Raw genomic sequence first — 22,432 nt, forward strand, 5'->3', positions numbered from 1 at the left:
GTTGATGGAGTGTGGGTACTAGATCCCAGTCATCAGGGTCTGGCTGTGTCACCCGTGTCCACCTGGCTGTTGTAGTTGGTAAGGAAGCATACAGCACTGCGGCCGGACGCCCTCCAGCACTTGTCCGTGGTCGCTTTGGTTTCCTTCCAGCAACAGCACAGACATGACCATCAGCATGGAAAGCCGCATATTCAGCTCCATGGGCTCTTCCAGGGAGGGTCTGGCAGACAAGCCAATGGTGTCCTGTGGGGAGCCGGCTCTCATAGGGCAGCACCAGTGTGCAAATGCCTGGTTTGCCCTATGGCCAGTTCCAGAATGTACGCTATTTGTAATATGCAGCATGGAGGGGGTTACTGTATTGTCACTGATGCATTAGTGACCAGTGGCATTTATTTAATCCCTTTGTGCTGCATTAGCGGCACCAGTGTCAGTGTTTATAAATCCCTTCATGCTGCAGCATACAGGTATTAACACGGCCACTTGAGCCACTGCCACTAATGGAGCACAAAGGGGTTAATTAAACGCCACTGGTCACCAATGCATCAGTGACCAGTGGCAATACATTAACCCCCTCCATGCTCACTTGCAGAGAAACCAGGACCAGGAAGATCTCTCCGCATGACATGGAAATGACTGTGGTTATTACACTACTTGTGTCGGCCGGGTGCGGGAACGCACTCTGCACACTCGCAGGGATTGGCTGCAGCTCTGTAAGTAGTAGCCAGACTACCCTGGTAGTTCTGCCACTACCCAGCAGCCTATAGTGGGGGCAAGGAATAACCAAGGGAGGGGGGAAATTGCCCCCCTCCCAGTAGCAATGCCAATGTGGGTTAGGGACCTTCAAGTATTGAAGGAAGAGGGTCATCAGTACATTCAATCTAAGCGTAGCAGTTAGATGTTTTAATGCATGGGTCTTCAAACTACGGCCCTCCAGTTGTTCAGGAACTACAATTCCCATCATGCCCAGTCATGTCTGTGAATGTCAGTGTGTTACAATGCCTCATGGGATGTGTAGTTCTACAACAGCTGGAGGGTCGTAGTTTGAGGATCCCTGTTTTAATGTATAAAGTACATAATAAAAATACTCACAAACGAGCGGTAGAAATCAGCATTGTAAGTAATATCATCATTCGCGCTGTCCCGGGAGCTGCCCGATGCCTGTGGTGTCTGTGTGTCCTCCCTTGGTCTGGTAACAGACAGGGTACAGGGTCAGCGGGGAGGTGCGCGCGTTCGAAGCATGTGTGCTTCTTCGTCAGGCTTTGCACGGCGGAAGTGATGACATCCCCGCTGTGTACCTGTGTCTCAGCGCTGGCAGGACGGTAAAAAAAGTCCTGCTAGCTGCATCTTTAAAGGTGCTGTAGGAGCGGCGCTTTGCGGTCGGTTTTAACCCTTTTTCAGCCGCTAGCGGGGGTTAAAAGCGCCCCGCTAGCGGCCGATTAGTGACGCAAAAACGGGCGTTATTTTTAGCGCTGTAGCACCTGCAGAGCGCCTCAGTGTGAAAGTAGCCTAAGGCTCGATTCACACCTATCCATGTTGCTTTTGAGCGTTTTTGCAGTGTTTGCTGCATTTTTCGACACACGTTTTTACTGCGATTTGCAGTTTTTTTATTTTTTTTTAGCCAACAATTTTTATTTTTTTACATTTTTTTTTTCAACAACCAGCTATAAACAGGTTGAAAAAAAAAAAACGCAAATCGCAGCAAAATCGTGATAAAAATGCAGTACTTGCGTTTTGGATGCGATTGCTTGGCTTTGGCTGCCGACATCGCGGGTACCCTGGACAGGCAAGTGTCCTTTTATTAAAAGTCAGCAGCTGCAGTATTTTAATATTTTTTTTTTTTTTTTTTTAAGGTGAATCTCCACTTTAAAGGTACCATGTGCAACTATAAGAAAAAGAGCCCCTGACTCCAATAAAAATTGGATTCCTGTAAATGTTAGTGATAGACACACCCACTGTTATATATGATCCATACACAGAATTGTCTTTCTTTTATTAACGTAGTTCCAGATTATCTGTATCATAACATACAAATGTCTTCCAATCCCTAAAAAGAAAAGTCTAGATTCCTGATCTGAATGCAGTGCACTGTCTGTCTGCATCGGTCCTGACTTTGGGGAGATTTCCTTTCACTTCCTGTTGTATCTCTGGGACAGGAAGTGAAGGGAAATCTCTACAATGGAACATAATTCCTCTAAGCTGAAGGAAAACGTTTAGGCCTTCTCTATACTAACCCCTCCGTCATTGCACTATCTTCTATCCCATGATAATAATCCAGACGAGGTTTCCCCATGTAGCTATCAGCCTCCATGTCCTACAAACACTCTAACAGCTGTTTACTATGGTACACTGTATCACCCGGGAGGGGGTTTTGATGTCATCGGTCAGCGCCAGAACCTAGATGACGTGCTCGCGGAGCGCCGCCCACCAGTTCCTATTAGCAGTGATTCCGCAATGGAATCGAACCGGGACGAGGCGGAGCGCTGTATAGCCATCGCGCTGAATGCCATCAAGAGCCAGAAGGCGGACAAGGCTTTGCGGTTTCTGGAGAAGGCTCAGCGGCTCTTCCCCACGGCCAAGGCGAGAGGTAAAGACGGGGAGCAGAGAAGCGGCTCGGCGGGTGTGGGGGAGGGCGGCTGGCTCTGGGACAGCTGTGGCGTCACATCTCGTGCCGCGCATGCGTACAAGAAGCCCGTGGTGAGGAGAATTGTGGGAGATGTAGTATTGTGTGTGTACAGAATGAGGGATATCCCTGGTAGCGGCTGTCATTCTTGTCCTCCGCAGTCCCGGGCGGTGTGTCTGTGACTCGGGGTTATGTGTAGTGTGACCCCCGGGATCCCCGGTCCTGTTTGACCTGTACTATCCGTGTGTCTAGCCTGCTGAGGGGACTACAGTTCAAAAATATGGCGGCGGACAGCTGTATTATGGGCCCGGTGTCTATAGAATGGAGCTCTGTGGAGATTTTGTGCTGACAGGGAGGAAAGGGTGGCTCAGAGCCCCAAATAATTCTGGAGAACAGGCCTGGTCACCGGAGAAGGGCCATGTCATCCGCCTGTGTGCTACAGTGCAGGAGAAATACAGGGACAGGATGGAGACCTGGACTACAACCCCCACAATGCACTGCGAGCACCGAACTGACACAGACAGCCAGCCTAATACAGCAAAATGACAGGAAAGGCCCAGAGGGGCATACTGACACCTCACCCATGGGGGGAACCCAACTCTCACCAGGAGGGGTGTCAGCGTACCCCCTCCTCACTCCTAGGGTATACTGACACCCAACTATCGCCAGGGGGGGTGTCAGTGTACCCCCTCCTCACTCATAGGGTATACTGACACCCAACTATCACCAGGAGGGGTGTCAGTGTACCCCCTCCTCACTCATAGGGTATACTGACACCCAACTATCACCAGGAGGGGTGTCGGTGTACCCCCTCCTTACCCATATGGTATACTGACCCCTCACCTATGGGGGGGACCCAACTCTCACCAGGAGGGGTGTCAGTGTACCCCCTCCTTACTCATAGGGTATACTGACCCCCCCCACCCATGGGGCGGCACCCAACTCTCACAGAGGGGGGGTGTCAGTGTACCCCCTCCTCACTCATAGGGTATACTGACACCCAACTATCACCAGGGGGGGTGTCAGTGTACCCCCTCCTTACTCATAGGGTATACTGACCCCCCCCACCCATGGGGCGGCACCCAACTCTCACAGAGGGGGGGTGTCAGTGTACCCCCTCCTCACTCATAGGGTATACTGACACCCAACTATCACCAGGGGGGGTGTCAGTGTACCCCCTCCTCACTCATAGGGTATACTGACACCCAACTATCGCCAGGGGGGGTGTCAGTGTACCCCCTCCTCACTCATAGGGTATACTGACCCCTCACCCATGGAGGGGGCACCCAACTCTCATCGGGGGGGTGTCAATGTACCTCCTCCTCACTCATAGGGTATACTGACTCCTCACCCATGGGGAGGGGGGCACCCAACTCTCATCGGGGGGGGGGGGGGGGTGTCAATGTACCACTCCTCACTCATAGGGTATACTGACCCCTCACTCATGGGGGGCACCCAACTCTCACCAGGGGGGGTGTCCATGTACCCGCTCCTCACTCATAGGGTATACGGACTCCTCACCCATGGGGGGGCACAAAGATGGGGGGGTTAGTGTACCAATCCGTCACCCATGGGGGTGGTGTACTAAGCTGTCACATATGGTGGGGGTAGTCGGTGTACCCTGCCATCACCCATGAGGACGGTTTATGGATGCTTCACCTGTGTGCTGTAATAGACCGTCACTTAATGGGGGTATATCAATTTTTCATAATATACAGACTGTGTGTGTGTGTGTATATATTATCCTACATAAATTGGCCAGCATATAGCAAAAATAGGGTGTACCAAACCATCATATGGGTGTAGGTGTACTGACTTCACTTATAGGGTGCCAGTTAGGGGGCGGCCAATATTCACCTTTTTTGAAGAATCGGTAACAAACGTACCGATATTACCAATATTGCTTCAAATGGTTGTGCCAGGGTAATGCGTGCACCTGCAGGCATCACCCAGGTACCATTCTTTAGTGCGGACAGTTGCTTTCTTGTAATAACAACAATGTGGCTAAGCAGTATAGAGTAAGGACTGGAGGGACCCCAAAGGCCCAATAGACCAAAAGACAAGGGGGCAGGGGGACTATATTGGTACTAGATAAGAAAAAAAGAGTAGAGAGGTAGTAAAGATAAGACATATGTCAGTTTATTTAACATAGTATCAAAAAACACAAGAGACACGCAATCGTAAAATACATCAAAAGACAGCAATGTAGAATGATGGACATATTGTACGACCAACCGTACAGGTCACCGAGATGGAATAAACCCTGAGCACAGGGTGGCGGTGAAAAGAAGGGGGACATACAACACAGGATCTCGACTAGTTTTGCAACAAAGTTGCTTCGTCAGGAGAATTCTATACAGAGAACAACCACTCGCTAAGGAGCCAGGAGCCGACCGTGGAGAGCACTCTCACACGGCGACCAAGAAGGGGGCAACTGCGAAGGTAGACCTGTCGTGACTTTGTATTATTAAAAGATTTAGTAAGATAAGAGTGCCCTAAGACCCACGTGAAAACAAGCAGCAAGTAGTGTACAGGACGCCAGGGTTGGGTCCTGGACGGGTGCTATACAGCACCACTATTTGGGCTATGGTCCCTTTAAATAGCGGGAAGAGTGTTCAGGGGGTCACCCAAAGTGGGTGAAGGATTCCAGGTAAGAATTAATCCAGAGAGGACTGGCTCGCAGTTCTATCTGTTTTGATAGAGTAATTTGGGGCCTGGAATTCTGGAGGCTCTAAAGTGCTATTTGGGTGGGAAAGAGCCTCCACTCCTAAACACTGAAGAGCCAGCACACAAGGTGTTAACACTCCCAGAGAACCACCCATTTAAACAGGAAGTGATGGTGGAGGTGTGTGAGTGAGTTGGGAGAGTGCACCTGTGAGGACAAGATGGAAGTCTGCTAGCTGCTCAGAGAGGACTTCTGAGTAGTTTGGAAGTGAAGCTGTGTCTGCAGGGAAGGTCTGGAGGACTTCTTACTAAAAACGTATGTGCCTTTCTTTTGGTTGTTTTTCTGAAGAAAGACTTTTTCCTAATTTATGCTGGAAACAAGCAGGACTTTTGTTGTGACGTTTTGGATGCTGAAGAAAAGCTTTATTTTTGTTTTGTTTGGTCACCAATAAAGACTCTTTGCTTTACTGACACGGTTTTACGCACTTGTCTCGCGGAGCTTAAGGACCCCCAAAGTTTACAATTGGTGTCGAATGCGGGCAAAGTGCATTTGCAGGCGCAAAAAAAACGTTTAAAACTGACATTTAAAGAGACAGTGTACCTATGGCATGTCTTGGGTGAAGTCAGCCCAGGCGTTACAAACAGCAGACAAAGGCATGGAGGAGGTCGTTAAGGCTTTGGCACAAGCCACTGTGACCCAGCAGCAAGCCACTCTGACCCAGCAGCAAGCCACTGTGGCCCAGCAGCAAGCGTCAGCAGAGTCAAACCGTCGCCATGAGGAAGCGATGGCTCAGCAGCAGCAGGCCCTGGCACCGGCTATAGCTGCGCAGCAGGAAAATACACGGCTGCTATCCGCCCAGTTTACGGCCCAGCAGGAGTCCACTCAAGCACAGGTGGCTGCCTTGCAGGAGGCCGTACAGCAGCTGGCTCAGGGACAAGCGCAAGCGGTCGTTACCGTTAGCAACCCAGTGTCTGTTAGAGCCAGCCATTTCTTGCAGAAACTAACACCCAGCGATGACGTAGAAGCCTTTCTTACCACCTTTGAAAGGATAGCAGAGAGAGAAGCGTGGCCCCGGGACCAATGGGCCGGCATTATATCGCCTTTTCTCACTGGTGACCCGCAAAAGGCCTATTTTGACCTCCCAGCTGAGCACATCAAAGACTATGAACGTCTAAAAGCTGAAATCCTGGCCCGCCTGGGAGTGACCACAGCTGTCCGGGCTCAGAGGGTGCATCGCTGGCGGTACAAATCGGACCAACCACCCAGGTCCCAGATGCATGAACTAATTCAGTTAGTTAAAAAATGGCTGCAGCCAGAAAAGTTGTCAGGTCCACAAATGGTGGAACGAGTGGTGATGGACCGGTACCTACGGTCCCTACAAGATGACCTACAGCGCTGGGTAAGCCATGGAAACCCTACTAATGCTGACCAGCTGATCGAGCTGGTTGAACGGTATACCGTGGTGGAGGACCTGCTTGGGCCTGCCAAGCGTCGAGAACCCACGCCAAGGACACCCAGACCAGCCACCAACCTGAGGAGAGAAGCCTTGCCAGATGTTGGCGTCCGCAGGTTTACACCATCTGCCCTAGAACCACGGAGGTCGGTTCCTGTACCAAAGATGGGAGACATACAATGTTGGCGATGTCGGTCCTGGGGGCATACCCGGGCACAATGCCCACTGCAGGAGGAGCCTATGGAGTGCGGAACTGGTCGGAGAAGCTCCTTCTATGTGCGAAGTGTGTGTACCACTCATCTTGACCTGGCTGCAGGACGGTTTGAGTGTGAAGTGTGGGTGAACCACCTTCCTGCCAGGGCTTTACTGGACTCCGGTAGCATGGTAACACTAGTACATGCCAGGGTACTTGGGAGGCTTGGGCCAGTAACCAAGACACTACGGGTAGTGTGTATCCATGGGGACACCAAGGAGTACCCCTTGGTTCCGGTGACTGTTTCTTATGGCCATGCCTCAGTTACACAGGAGGTCGGGGTGGTAAACAGTTTAATTCATGACATCATAGTGGGGCGGGACTGTCCACTATTTCTGGAACTATGGAACGAGGTGCAAATGGCACCACCAGGGGAACTGGGGGCACTGGGCCTGGAAGGGACAGGGTCCGAGGGGTCCGGAGCTGAAATACACCCCTCTGATATAGAAATACCTACCATTGATAATGAAGTCGCAGGGAATGCTAATGTGGAGGATAATGCCCCTGACCCAGGTCTTAAACCCGGGTTGATCTCTGAGGTGGGGGAGGTCTTCCCATTACAAGTCATGCTGGGGGAGGATGACGAGGAGCTCTCCCCGGTTGAGGAGGATGAAGGGGAAACATCCTCAAGGCCAGTACTTCCAGACCTGGATATATCCAGGGGTGTGTTCGGCACCGCCCAATTACAGGACCCTACATTGATCAATGCTCGAGAGCAGGTTTCTGTTATTGGTGGGGTCTCACAAATGCCAGATGCAGACCAGAGGTTCCCTCACTTTGCATTGAAGGGGGACTTGGTGTATCGAGTGGCTGAGAGCCGAGGGGAAACTGTAGAGCAGTTGCTGGTTCCCCAACCGTATAGGCGGATGCTCCTTGATCTGGCCCACAACGATGCACTGGGAGGACACCTGGGGGCGGAGAAAACAGAGGCCAGGATAACCGACCGGTTTTACTGGCCAGGGCTGAAAGCCGAGGTTAAAAGGTATTGTGCGTCTTGTCCCATTTGCCAGTTAACCGCCCCAGTGTCCCACTATAGAAATCCTCTGGTACCCTTGCCAATTATTGAGGTCCCGTTTGAGCGAATCGCTATGGATCTGGTGGGACCTCTGGTAAAGTCGGCCCGGGGGCACCAATACATATTGGTAATCCTAGATTATGCAACTAGGTATCCAGAAGCTGTCCCTTTGAGGAAAGTCTCCTCTAAGGCCATTGCCAGGGAATTGTTTCAAATGTTCTCACGAACTGGGTTCCCCAAAGAGATACTGACGGATCAGGGTACCCCTTTTATGTCAAAGGTGATGGCGGACTTGTGCAAACTGTTCCAAATTAAGCAGTTGCGGACGTCCGTCTATCACCCTCAGACCGATGGCCTGGTTGAGAGGTTTAATAAAACCCTAAAGTCAATGTTGAAAAGAGTAGTCCAGAAAGATGGTAAGGATTGGGATATGCTACTCCCTGCTCTGTTGTTTGCTATCCGGGAGGTTCCACAAGCATCCACGGGCTTCTCACCATTTGAATTAGTGTATGGACGAAGGCCCCGGGGGTTACTCGATCTGGTAAAAGAGACATGGGAAAGTGAGTCCTCACCGCATAAAACGGTGGTGGAGCATATCTCTCAAATGCGAGAGAGAGTGGCTAAGGTGATGCCGCTGGTGAGGGAGCACATGCAGAAGGCTCAGGATGCCCAAAGAAGAGTGTATAACAGGTCGGCTAAAATTAGACAGTTCCAAGTAGGAGACCGGGTGGCTGTTCTAATACCCACGGTAGAGAGTAAATTCTTGGCCAAGTGGCAAGGCCCGTTTGAGGTGGTAGAGAAAGTCGGTGAGGTGGACTACAAGGTACACCAGCCAGGAAAAAGAAAACCATACCAGATCTATCATGTTAATTTATTGAAACCCTGGAGAGACAGAGAACAAGTGTCCGCGGTAGTAGGGGTACAGTCAGGGGACCATGCAGGGATCGACCTGGTGCAGGTTGCTGCTACCCTGACTGGGCCCCAAACCCAGCAAACAAAATAATTTTTACAAAGAAATAAGGATATGTTTTCAGAGTTGCCCGGTCGCACCAATGTCATCGAGCATGACATTGTGACCGAGCCGAATGTAAAAATCCGATTAAGGCCTTACCGTATCCCAGAAGCTCATAGGGTGGCAGTGTCAGAAGAGGTTAAAAGAATGTTCGAGCTTGGAGTCATTGAAGAGTCGCAGAGCGAGTGGTCAAGTCCAATTGTGTTGGTACCCAAGCCCAACGGCACCCTCCGCTTCTGCAACGACTTCAGAAAACTTAATGAAGTCTCCAAGTTTGACGCATATCCCATGCCACGGGTAGATGAGCTGATTGAGAGGTTAGGTCCTGCCAGGTACATCACCACGCTGGACCTCACAAAAGGGTACTGGCAGATCCCCCTGACTAAGGAAGCCAGGGAGAAAACGGCCTTCTCTACCCCGGAAGGCCACTTCCAATATAAAAGGATGCCGTTTGGTCTACACTCAGCCCCCGCCACATTCCAAAGGGCCATGGACAAAACTCTGCGTCCACACCAACGGTACGCTTCGGTCTATCTAGATGACATAGTCATCTTCAGCACTGATTGGGAGTCCCACCTTCCCCGGGTTCAGGCAGTTGTAGACTCCTTGAGAAGAGCAGGATTCACCATCAATCCAGAGAAGTGTGCCATTGGGATGGAGGAAGCAAAATACCTAGGGTATATTGTGGGTAGAGGGCTGGTGAAGCCCCAAATGAATAAGGTGGAGGCTATACAGGACTGGCCCCGTCCCGTAACCAAGAAGCAGGTCAGAGCGTTTTTGGGCATAGTTGGCTATTATAGGAGGTTTGTCCCCAACTTCGCCACTATTGCTGCACCGCTGACTGACTTGACCAAAGGTAGAAAGTCAGTGATGATAAAGTGGAACGCCGAGGCCGAGACAGCTTTTCAAAAGCTTAAGACAGCTTTGTGCCAAGATCCGGTGCTTGTAGCTCCAGATTTTAAAAAAGATTTTGTAGTGCAGACAGATGCTTCCAGTGAAGGGTTGGGAGCGGTCCTGTCTCAGGAAATCAATGGAGAGGAGCACCCCGTGGTTTTTCTTAGCAGGAAGCTGACATCAGCTGAGAGAAACTACGCGGTGGTGGAACGGGAGTGTCTGGCCATCAAGTGGGCTTTAGACTCCCTACGATATTTCCTCCTGGGTAGGAAGTTTCGCTTGGTGTCAGACCACGCCCCCCTTACGTGGATGAGACAAAACAAGCACACCAATGCCAGGGTAACAAGGTGGTTCCTTTCTCTCCAGGAGTTCAATTTTGTGGTAGAGCACAGACCCGGGAGACAACATCAGAATGCCGATGCCCTCTCCCGTGTCCATTGTATGGTGTCTACTGGTGCCTCCAACACCTCCGCGTTGAGGCAGAGGGGGGGGATATGTACAGGACGCCAGGGTTGGGTCCTGGACGGGTGCTATACAGCACCACTATTTGGGCTATGGTCCCTTTAAATAGCGGGAAGAGTGTTCAGGGGGTCACCCAAAGTGGGTGAAGGATTCCAGGTAAGAATTAATCCAGAGAGGACTGGCTCGCAGTTCTATCTGTTTTGATAGAGTAATTTGGGGCCTGGAATTCTGGAGGCTCTAAAGTGCTATTTGGGTGGGAAAGAGCCTCCACTCCTAAACACTGAAGAGCCAGCACACAAGGTGTTAACACTCCCAGAGAACCACCCATTTAAACAGGAAGTGATGGTGGAGGTGTGTGAGTGAGTTGGGAGAGTGCACCTGTGAGGACAAGATGGAAGTCTGCTAGCTGCTCAGAGAGGACTTCTGAGTAGTTTGGAAGTGAAGCTGTGTCTGCAGGGAAGGTCTGGAGGACTTCTTACTAAAAACGTATGTGCCTTTCTTTTGGTTGTTTTTCTGAAGAAAGACTTTTTCCTAATTTATGCTGGAAACAAGCAGGACTTTTGTTGTGACGTTTTGGATGCTGAAGAAAAGCTTTATTTTTGTTTTGTTTGGTCACCAATAAAGACTCTTTGCTTTACTGACACGGTTTTACGCACTTGTCTCGCGGAGCTTAAGGACCCCCAAAGTTTACAATTGGTGTCGAATGCGGGCAAAGTGCATTTGCAGGCGCAAAAAAACGTTTAAAACTGACATTTAAAGAGACAGTGTACCTATGGCATGTCTTGGGTGAAGTCAGCCCAGGCGTTACAAACAGCAGACAAAGGCATGGAGGAGGTCGTTAAGGCTTTGGCACAAGCCACTGTGACCCAGCAGCAAGCCACTCTGACCCAGCAGCAAGCCACTGTGGCCCAGCAGCAAGCGTCAGCAGAGTCAAACCGTCGCCATGAGGAAGCGATGGCTCAGCAGCAGCAGGCCCTGGCACCGGCTATAGCTGCGCAGCAGGAAAATACACGGCTGCTATCCGCCCAGTTTACGGCCCAGCAGGAGTCCACTCAAGCACAGGTGGCTGCCTTGCAGGAGGCCGTACAGCAGCTGGCTCAGGGACAAGCGCAAGCGGTCGTTACCGTTAGCAACCCAGTGTCTGTTAGAGCCAGCCATTTCTTGCAGAAACTAACACCCAGCGATGACGTAGAAGCCTTTCTTACCACCTTTGAAAGGATAGCAGAGAGAGAAGCGTGGCCCCGGGACCAATGGGCCGGCATTATATCGCCTTTTCTCACTGGTGACCCGCAAAAGGCCTATTTTGACCTCCCAGCTGAGCACATCAAAGACTATGAACGTCTAAAAGCTGAAATCCTGGCCCGCCTGGGAGTGACCACAGCTGTCCGGGCTCAGAGGGTGCATCGCTGGCGGTACAAATCGGACCAACCACCCAGGTCCCAGATGCATGAACTAATTCAGTTAGTTAAAAAATGGCTGCAGCCAGAAAAGTTGTCAGGTCCACAAATGGTGGAACGAGTGGTGATGGACCGGTACCTACGGTCCCTACAAGATGACCTACAGCGCTGGGTAAGCCATGGAAACCCTACTAATGCTGACCAGCTGATCGAGCTGGTTGAACGGTATACCGTGGTGGAGGACCTGCTTGGGCCTGCCAAGCGTCGAGAACCCACGCCAAGGACACCCAGACCAGCCACCAACCTGAGGAGAGAAGCCTTGCCAGATGTTGGCGTCCGCAGGTTTACACCATCTGCCCTAGAACCACGGAGGTCGGTTCCTGTACCAAAGATGGGAGACATACAATGTTGGCGATGTCGGTCCTGGGGGCATACCCGGGCACAATGCCCACTGCAGGAGGAGCCTATGGAGTGCGGAACTGGTCGGAGAAGCTCCTTCTATGTGCGAAGTGTGTGTACCACTCATCTTGACCTGGCTGCAGGACGGTTTGAGTGTGAAGTGTGGGTGAACCACCTTCCTGCCAGGGCTTTACTGGACTCCGGTAGCATGGTAACACTAGTACATGCCAGGGTACTTGGGAGGCTTGGGCCAGTAACCAAGACACTACGGGTAGTGTGTATCCATGGGGACACCAAGGAGTACCCCTTGGTTCCGGTGACTGTTTCTTATGGCCATGCCTCAGTTACACAGGAGGTCGGGGTGGTAAACAGTTTAATTCATGACATCATAGTGGGGCGGGACTGTCCACTATTTCTGGAACTATGGAACGAGGTGCAAATGGCACCACCAGGGGAACTGGGGGCACTGGGCCTGGAAGGGACAGGGTCCGAGGGGTCCGGAGCTGAAATACACCCCTCTGATATAGAAATACCTACCATTGATAATGAAGTCGCAGGGAATGCTAATGTGGAGGATAATGCCCCTGACCCAGGTCTTAAACCCGGGTTGATCTCTGAGGTGGGGGAGGTCTTCCCATTACAAGTCATGCTGGGGGAGGATGACGAGGAGCTCTCCCCGGTTGAGGAGGATGAAGGGGAAACATCCTCAAGGCCAGTACTTCCAGACCTGGATATATCCAGGGGTGTGTTCGGCACCGCCCAATTACAGGACCCTACATTGATCAATGCTCGAGAGCAGGTTTCTGTTATTGGTGGGGTCTCACAAATGCCAGATGCAGACCAGAGGTTCCCTCACTTTGCATTGAAGGGGGACTTGGTGTATCGAGTGGCTGAGAGCCGAGGGGAAACTGTAGAGCAGTTGCTGGTTCCCCAACCGTATAGGCGGATGCTCCTTGATCTGGCCCACAACGATGCACTGGGAGGACACCTGGGGGCGGAGAAAACAGAGGCCAGGATAACCGACCGGTTTTACTGGCCAGGGCTGAAAGCCGAGGTTAAAAGGTATTGTGCGTCTTGTCCCATTTGCCAGTTAACCGCCCCAGTGTCCCACTATAGAAATCCTCTGGTACCCTTGCCAATTATTGAGGTCCCGTTTGAGCGAATCGCTATGGATCTGGTGGGACCTCTGGTAAAGTCGGCCCGGGGGCACCAATACATATTGGTAATCCTAGATTATGCAACTAGGTATCCAGAAGCTGTCCCTTTGAGGAAAGTCTCCTCTAAGGCCATTGCCAGGGAATTGTTTCAAATGTTCTCACGAACTGGGTTCCCCAAAGAGATACTGACGGATCAGGGTACCCCTTTTATGTCAAAGGTGATGGCGGACTTGTGCAAACTGTTCCAAATTAAGCAGTTGCGGACGTCCGTCTATCACCCTCAGACCGATGGCCTGGTTGAGAGGTTTAATAAAACCCTAAAGTCAATGTTGAAAAGAGTAGTCCAGAAAGATGGTAAGGATTGGGATATGCTACTCCCTGCTCTGTTGTTTGCTATCCGGGAGGTTCCACAAGCATCCACGGGCTTCTCACCATTTGAATTAGTGTATGGACGAAGGCCCCGGGGGTTACTCGATCTGGTAAAAGAGACATGGGAAAGTGAGTCCTCACCGCATAAAACGGTGGTGGAGCATATCTCTCAAATGCGAGAGAGAGTGGCTAAGGTGATGCCGCTGGTGAGGGAGCACATGCAGAAGGCTCAGGATGCCCAAAGAAGAGTGTATAACAGGTCGGCTAAAATTAGACAGTTCCAAGTAGGAGACCGGGTGGCTGTTCTAATACCCACGGTAGAGAGTAAATTCTTGGCCAAGTGGCAAGGCCCGTTTGAGGTGGTAGAGAAAGTCGGTGAGGTGGACTACAAGGTACACCAGCCAGGAAAAAGAAAACCATACCAGATCTATCATGTTAATTTATTGAAACCCTGGAGAGACAGAGAACAAGTGTCCGCGGTAGTAGGGGTACAGTCAGGGGACCATGCAGGGATCGACCTGGTGCAGGTTGCTGCTACCCTGACTGGGCCCCAAACCCAGCAAACAAAATAATTTTTACAAAGAAATAAGGATATGTTTTCAGAGTTGCCCGGTCGCACCAATGTCATCGAGCATGACATTGTGACCGAGCCGAATGTAAAAATCCGATTAAGGCCTTACCGTATCCCAGAAGCTCATAGGGTGGCAGTGTCAGAAGAGGTTAAAAGAATGTTCGAGCTTGGAGTCATTGAAGAGTCGCAGAGCGAGTGGTCAAGTCCAATTGTGTTGGTACCCAAGCCCAACGGCACCCTCCGCTTCTGCAACGACTTCAGAAAACTTAATGAAGTCTCCAAGTTTGACGCATATCCCATGCCACGGGTAGATGAGCTGATTGAGAGGTTAGGTCCTGCCAGGTACATCACCACGCTGGACCTCACAAAAGGGTACTGGCAGATCCCCCTGACTAAGGAAGCCAGGGAGAAAACGGCCTTCTCTACCCCGGAAGGCCACTTCCAATATAAAAGGATGCCGTTTGGTCTACACTCAGCCCCCGCCACATTCCAAAGGGCCATGGACAAAACTCTGCGTCCACACCAACGGTACGCTTCGGTCTATCTAGATGACATAGTCATCTTCAGCACTGATTGGGAGTCCCACCTTCCCCGGGTTCAGGCAGTTGTAGACTCCTTGAGAAGAGCAGGATTCACCATCAATCCAGAGAAGTGTGCCATTGGGATGGAGGAAGCAAAATACCTAGGGTATATTGTGGGTAGAGGGCTGGTGAAGCCCCAAATGAATAAGGTGGAGGCTATACAGGACTGGCCCCGTCCCGTAACCAAGAAGCAGGTCAGAGCGTTTTTGGGCATAGTTGGCTATTATAGGAGGTTTGTCCCCAACTTCGCCACTATTGCTGCACCGCTGACTGACTTGACCAAAGGTAGAAAGTCAGTGATGATAAAGTGGAACGCCGAGGCCGAGACAGCTTTTCAAAAGCTTAAGACAGCTTTGTGCCAAGATCCGGTGCTTGTAGCTCCAGATTTTAAAAAAGATTTTGTAGTGCAGACAGATGCTTCCAGTGAAGGGTTGGGAGCGGTCCTGTCTCAGGAAATCAATGGAGAGGAGCACCCCGTGGTTTTTCTTAGCAGGAAGCTGACATCAGCTGAGAGAAACTACGCGGTGGTGGAACGGGAGTGTCTGGCCATCAAGTGGGCTTTAGACTCCCTACGATATTTCCTCCTGGGTAGGAAGTTTCGCTTGGTGTCAGACCACGCCCCCCTTACGTGGATGAGACAAAACAAGCACACCAATGCCAGGGTAACAAGGTGGTTCCTTTCTCTCCAGGAGTTCAATTTTGTGGTAGAGCACAGACCCGGGAGACAACATCAGAATGCCGATGCCCTCTCCCGTGTCCATTGTATGGTGTCTACTGGTGCCTCCAACACCTCCGCGTTGAGGCAGAGGGGGGGGATATGTACAGGACGCCAGGGTTGGGTCCTGGACGGGTGCTATACAGCACCACTATTTGGGCTATGGTCCCTTTAAATAGCGGGAAGAGTGTTCAGGGGGTCACCCAAAGTGGGTGAAGGATTCCAGGTAAGAATTAATCCAGAGAGGACTGGCTCGCAGTTCTATCTGTTTTGATAGAGTAATTTGGGGCCTGGAATTCTGGAGGCTCTAAAGTGCTATTTGGGTGGGAAAGAGCCTCCACTCCTAAACACTGAAGAGCCAGCACACAAGGTGTTAACACTCCCAGAGAACCACCCATTTAAACAGGAAGTGATGGTGGAGGTGTGTGAGTGAGTTGGGAGAGTGCACCTGTGAGGACAAGATGGAAGTCTGCTAGCTGCTCAGAGAGGACTTCTGAGTAGTTTGGAAGTGAGCTGTGTCTGCAGGGAAGGTCTGGAGGACTTCTTACTAAAAACGTATGTGCCTTTCTTTTGGTTGTTTTTCTGAAGAAAGACTTTTTCCTAATTTATGCTGGAAACAAGCAGGACTTTTGTTGTGACGTTTTGGATGCTGAAGAAAAGCTTTATTTTTGTTTTGTTTGGTCACCAATAAAGACCCTTTGCTTTACTGACACGGTTTTACGCACTTGTCTCGCGGAGCTTAAGGACCCCCAAAGTTTACAGTAGTTATCCACAACCGCACAGCTGACTGTGTTTTTAGAGGTTCAGATATGCTGTCAACTTGAAGTTCACTGGTGAATGTGCAGCTTATAATCCGGTAGGATAAAAGCTTGTCATAGGGTCGGGTGTATGCCTGCTTGGTGGCATACACCCGGCCCTATGCCTGCTTGGTGGCATACACCCGGCCCTATGACAAGCTTTTATCCTACCGGATTATAAGCTGCACATTCACCAGTGAACTTTAAGTTGACGGCATATCTGAACCTCTAAAAACAGTCAGCTGTGCGGTTGTGGATAACTACTTGCTGCAGTGCTATAGGTAAAGGAAGCTATTTAGGAAAAAATAAATTCCTTTACACCCCTTTAAGATTGTAAGGGGTTTTTTTTTACGATTATTCCTGCAGGTCTAATGTGTTGGAGTCACTACTAGACTAAGGTCAGCTATAGACAGAGTGAAGGAAAGAAATTCACTAGATTTCCCCATCAACACAGACAGTGTAGATGGGGGAATCCCTCCCAGCGAGCCATTGTCTTCTCCAAGCAGGGGACGGGGGCAGAATAATAAAATAATGCAGCTCTTGTTAATAAACCATTTTTTAATTTGTCTAGCATATCTGAGTTTCACCTGCAATCTCCTATACAGCGGTATTCAGATTATGAGAGGGAGGGGCAGAAGTCAATTGAGTATTGTGTGCTGACAAGAATACAAAGGTAGGTGAAGAGCACAAAGAGATGACCTGCTGGGGCTCTTCCACTGACCATTTAGCAGGCTGAGAGGGGGGGCTGCATGTTTGTGTATTCATACATGTTAGGGATTCACCGATACTGATGTCTGTATCGGTGCTGATACCAAGCATTTGTGCAAATATTAGTACTCGGGCAAATGCTCCCGATACAGAAACCTATACTTTGTGGTGCGATTTACGTCAATACAGAATGAAAAAGGCGCAAATCGCACTGCAAAGAATCACATGCGATTTGAGCAGGAATGTTGTGCGATTCTTATCGCATGCAATTTCCCCCACCGCTTCTGTGCGCATCTACAGGCTGTCCCCGGGTTACAAATAAGATAGGGACTGTAGACTTGTTCTTAAAGCGGGAGTTCACCCGAAATTTTTTTTTTTAACATTAGATTGAGGTTAATTGTGGGAAGCACAATCAGTGTTTTTTTTTTTTAAATCAATGCAGTACATACCGTTTTAGAGATGGATGTTCTCCGCGGCTTCCGGGTATGATCTGCGGGACTGGGCGTTCCTATTTGATTGACAGGCTTCCGACCATCGCATACAGCGCGTCACGAGTTGCCGAAAGAAGCCGAGCGTCGGTGCGGCTCTATACGGCGCCTGCGCACCGATGTTCGGCAACTTGTGACGCGCTGTATGCGATGGTCGGAAGCCTGTCAATCAAATAGGATCGCCCAGTCCCGCAGATCATACCCAGAAGCCGCGGAGAACATCCATCTCTAAAACGGTATGTACCGCATTGATTTAAAAAAACACTCGATTGTGCTTCCCACAATTGGCCTCAATCTAATGTTAAAAATTAGTTTTTTGGGTGAACCCCCGCTTTAAGTTGAATCTGTTTGGAACAGGTAAATTTTTTTCTCAAATAACGTTTTATTGAATAGAAGAAAAAATTAGGTTGTATACAGGAACATATGTCACAGCAAAAGGGTTGACAGTATTATAAGGCACGCATCTGCCTGTGTGGCATGTATTTAAGTAATAAGTAACACAGGTCTTTTTCATGAGTCTAGGCAATAGCTAACACAAAGCCGAAGGCGAAAATACCATAACACATCAATATGCCTACATATACTGCAAAACGTCGAGCATGGAAGGGGCCTCAGGGGTACCCCCAGAAGAGAGGAAGAAGAAAAGAAAGGATAGAAAAGAAATAAGGGGGGGGGGTAGAGGTAAGAAGAGGGAAGGGTCATCGAGTTGGCTCATTTACCTGATCACGGTGGGTCCTCCCGAAGGTGCCCAGACCATGTCGTGGGCTTCCAACCTGTCCTGTATCCTGGCAGTCATTCTCTCCATCAGCTCCACATCTTTAATTCTAGCGTACAAGGCCCCCAGGTCAGGGGGAGAGCGTTTTTTCCAATTTAGAGCTACAAGGCATCGGGCAGCTGTGAGGATATGGCGCGTTAGCTTTCTACAAGGCAGCGGGGTTCTCAGGGGAGACATGCCCAGGAGGAAGAATTTGGGGGACATGGGGGGGAACAGGTACATTTTTTAAGTGTAGCTCCAGCCAAAAAATCTATTTTTAAGCTTTTTGGAAAACCATAGGGAAGGGTTATCACTAGAGGTCGACCGATATGGGTTTTTCTCTGGCCGATACTGATATTTAGAAATCGCGTCGGCCGATATATGATGTCGATTTTTTTTGGGCCGATATGTTGGGGCGATTTAAAAAAAATAAAAAAAATTTGCATTCATCTCATAAAATCTAACATTTGGACCCCTTTCACACTGGGGTGTTTTTCAGGCGCTTTTGGGCTAAAAATAGCGCCTGTAAAGTGCCAGCAAAACGGCTCCCTGCAGTCTCAGTGTGAACGCCCGAGGGCTTTCACACTGAGGCGGTGCGCTGGCAGGACGTTAAAAAAAAAGTCCTGCAAGCAGCATCTTTGGAGCGGTGTATACCCCTCCTCCACCACTCCTGCCCATTGAGATGAATGGGCACTGCTGCCGAAGCGCCTGCAAAACGCTTCTGAAACGGTGCTACATGGGCACATATAACCTCTTTATCAGCTGCTAGCTGGGTTATAAGCGCCCCGCTAGCAGCCGAATAGCGCTGCTAGAATTATGGTAATGCGCTGCTAAAACTAGCAGCGTTTTACCGTCAACGCCTGCCCGCTCCAGTGTGAAAGCAACGGAGTTCCACCGAAAAAAAAATATTAAAAGTCAGCAGCTACAAATACAGCAGCTGCTGACTTTTAATATATGGACACTTACCTGTCCTGGGCGCCTGCGATGTCGGCACCCGAAGCCGATCTTTCCCAGGTGCTGCCCTGGCCATCTTCGGTAAAACAACCAGGAAGCAGGCACAAAAACGGGTAATCAAAACTTTTGGACAAAGAAAAAAAAACTGCCTAACTTTACTATTTAGTTTTTTTTAAATTCATGATTAAAGTGGAGTTCCACCCATAAATATAACATTACATCAGTAGTTTAAAAAAATGTCATTAGTCCTTTACGAATTTTTTTTTTTTTTAGATGCCTTCAAAGTGTTGTTGCTAGGCAGAATAGTTAATCTTCCCACTTCCTGCACCTAGGTGCTTAATGCTTCCTAACCTACACCGCACAGACTCCTGGGAATGTAGTGGGTGTAACTTTCCAGGAGTCTGTGCATTCCCCAGTCTCAAAGAATCATGTGACTTGGACAGCACAGGTGCTGAAACCTGATCTGACACTGCTTGTGCAGCACTGAGCATGTGCTAGATCTGCAGGGCTGAAATCCAGGAAGTCATACAGTCTGGCTTCATGATGCCCACACTTAAGATGGCCCCAGTCAATTTCTATTTTATAAAGTGTCTAAATGCTGTAACAACCTAACAAAACGGACCTTAGTTTACAGACTAAATTTACTAGAATACATTAAGCTTGTGTATTACAGGGGTATTTATATATAAAAAGTGAAATTGTGGCCGGAGCTCCGCTTTAAAGTGTATTTTTCCCCCAAAAATTTGCGTTTGAAGACCGCTGTGCAAATGCCGTGTGACATAAAATATTTCAACAACCGCTATTTTATTTCCTAGGGTCTCTGCTAAAAAAGAATATATAATGTTTGGGGGTTCTACGTGATTTTCTAGCAGAAAATACAATATTTTTACTTGTAAGCAACAAGTGTCAGAAAAGATTTAGTCTTTAAATGGTTAAACTGAGAACTTGTACACAGAGTTCAGGTCATTGATAAGTAGAAACATTGTATCTTTTCTCACACTTGGCAGGATGCTCAGAGACAAGTCCACTGCAAACTTCAGGCAACTTGCAATGACTTCTATTATACAGAAGCTATTTGCATGTTGCGCTGAAGTAAATAGGCTTTTCTTTTAAAAAACAATCGGCCTATGTCGATTAATTAAAAAGTGCCAAAAATTGGCGACTATATCGGTCGACCTCTAGTTATCACCCCTGTAACATTTGTTTTGCTGTCTGTACCCCTGTTCAGATTTCACCTCACTTTCTGTCCCAATGACAATTGGATTTAGAAAATTTTGGGTTATTAGGGAAACAAGGATTGGTGATAAAGTATCAGTGGAGAGGAGACCCCTTTTTCCCCTATTAACTCTTACAGGAGAGCATTTTAGTTTTTTTCTCACTTAGGAGTCGGTTATAAGTCAGGTGTTTGTAAGTAGGGGACCACCTGTGTATATCTCTCTCTCTCTCTCTCTCTATAGGGTTGTCCCAATACCACTTTTTTAGGACCGAGTACAAGTACCGATACTTTTTTTCATGTAGTCGCCGATACCGAATACCGATACTTTTTTTAAATGTCATGTGACAGTTTTCAAACCACAATACAGACTAAGGATATTTTCTTTAGAATTATGAAGAACTCTAACTCAAGACATTATAAAAGAATAAAAATGAGTAAAAATGAATAAAAATGTTTTATTTGCTTGTCACGCAGTAGTAAAAAACTCAAAGAATTTTCATAGAACATGTTGATAAATACAAAAAAAGTATTCTATTTAGGTATCGGGAGCATTTGCGCGAGTACGAGTACTCCCGCAAATACTCGGTATCGGTACCGATACTAGTATCGGTATCTGGACAACCCTAATATATATATATATATATATATATATATATATATATATATATATATATATATATATATATATATATATATATATATATATATATACAGCAACTGTTCCGCTTTCCTGTTTAAATTTTTTTTTTTTAATTGACGCAAATCGCACTACAATGTATTGGTACTCTGTATCGGTGATGTACTGGACCGAAAGTATCGGCACTTGCCGATAAACTGCATCGGTTCTACCCTAATACATGTTAAAGCGGGGGTTCACCCTAAAAACACATTTCTAACATTAGAGCCAGCATACTAAGGACATTTACTGTATGCAGGTCATTTTTTTTTTTCCTCCTTACATACCGTTATATTCTGATTTTGTTCAGGGTTCTGATGACTGCGGGACTGGGCGTTCCTATCCTTGGATTACATGATTGACGGCTTGTGAAACAGTTCCCCTGTCGCACAACGCGCGTCACCAGATTTCCAGAAATAGCCGAGCTGCGAGTCGACACTATACGGCGCCTGCGCAGTCAGCTCTACGCGGCGGGCGCAGGCGCCGTATAGTGCCGACTCGCAGCTCGGCTATTTCCGGAAATCTGGTGACGCACGTGCGACAGGGGAACTGTTTCACAAGCCGTCAATCATGTAATCCAAGGATAGGAACGCCCAGTCCCGCAGTCATCAGAACCCGCAAGCCCTGGACAAAATCAGAATATGACGGTATGTAAGGAGAAAAAAAAATTACCTGCATACAGTAAATGTCCTTAGTATGCTGGATGTATTGTTAAAAAAATTTTTTGGGGTGAACCCCCGCTTTAAGTAGGCCCACTGAAATGAGTGGAAAATCCAGTTTTGTGGATTTTAAAGGATAAGTTCACCTTTGGAACATGTTACATGTTTCACCTGTTTTTAGGGTAGAACATGTAACACATGTTCCAACATCTGCAGCTACAGGGATAGTCCCGATATTCTTTTGTTTCAGCCAGTGGCTGGCTTTTATGTAAAAGTCATCCTAGTGGCTTGTTAGTCGCTGGATGGATTTTACAGGCGGCGGGAGAGGTTGCCTGCCCACCAGTCCCTCTCTGGGCTCTATCGTCCCACTGGAAAGCCTGCAATGAAAGCTGGCAGTTCTACTAGCTTATTATAGAGCTTGTCAAGGACCGGAAGGTCCCCAATGAGCTCTATAGTATAGGAAACTGGATGCGATGAGTATTTATATCACTTTCAGTTTTCCCAGATGTAAACTGCACCATTTTTAAGTTTGGAAAGTATCTGATCACACTGATCCTTGGTGCGATCAGATACTTTTAAGGGCAGAGGAGACATCTGGGGTCTAATAGAAGATACTT

At 48.7% G+C, this 22,432-nt stretch overlaps 1 protein-coding gene across 1 annotated transcript in view; it reads left to right on the top strand.

Annotated features, from left to right (window-relative positions):
- Positions 1-2,397: 2,397 nt before the first annotated feature.
- Positions 2,398-22,432, top strand: part of DNAJB12 (DnaJ heat shock protein family (Hsp40) member B12) — a 70,302-nt gene continuing 50,267 nt past the window's right edge. Inside the window, exon 1 of the mRNA XM_040362309.1 lies at positions 2,398-2,584. Within this exon, the coding sequence (XP_040218243.1) occupies positions 2,452-2,584 (133 nt within the window). The 5' untranslated portion in view covers positions 2,398-2,451. The remainder of the gene's footprint in view (positions 2,585-22,432) is intronic.

Source organism: Rana temporaria, chromosome 8, assembly GCF_905171775.1.
Source record: "Rana temporaria chromosome 8, aRanTem1.1, whole genome shotgun sequence".
Taxonomy (NCBI): Eukaryota; Metazoa; Chordata; class Amphibia; order Anura; family Ranidae; genus Rana; species Rana temporaria.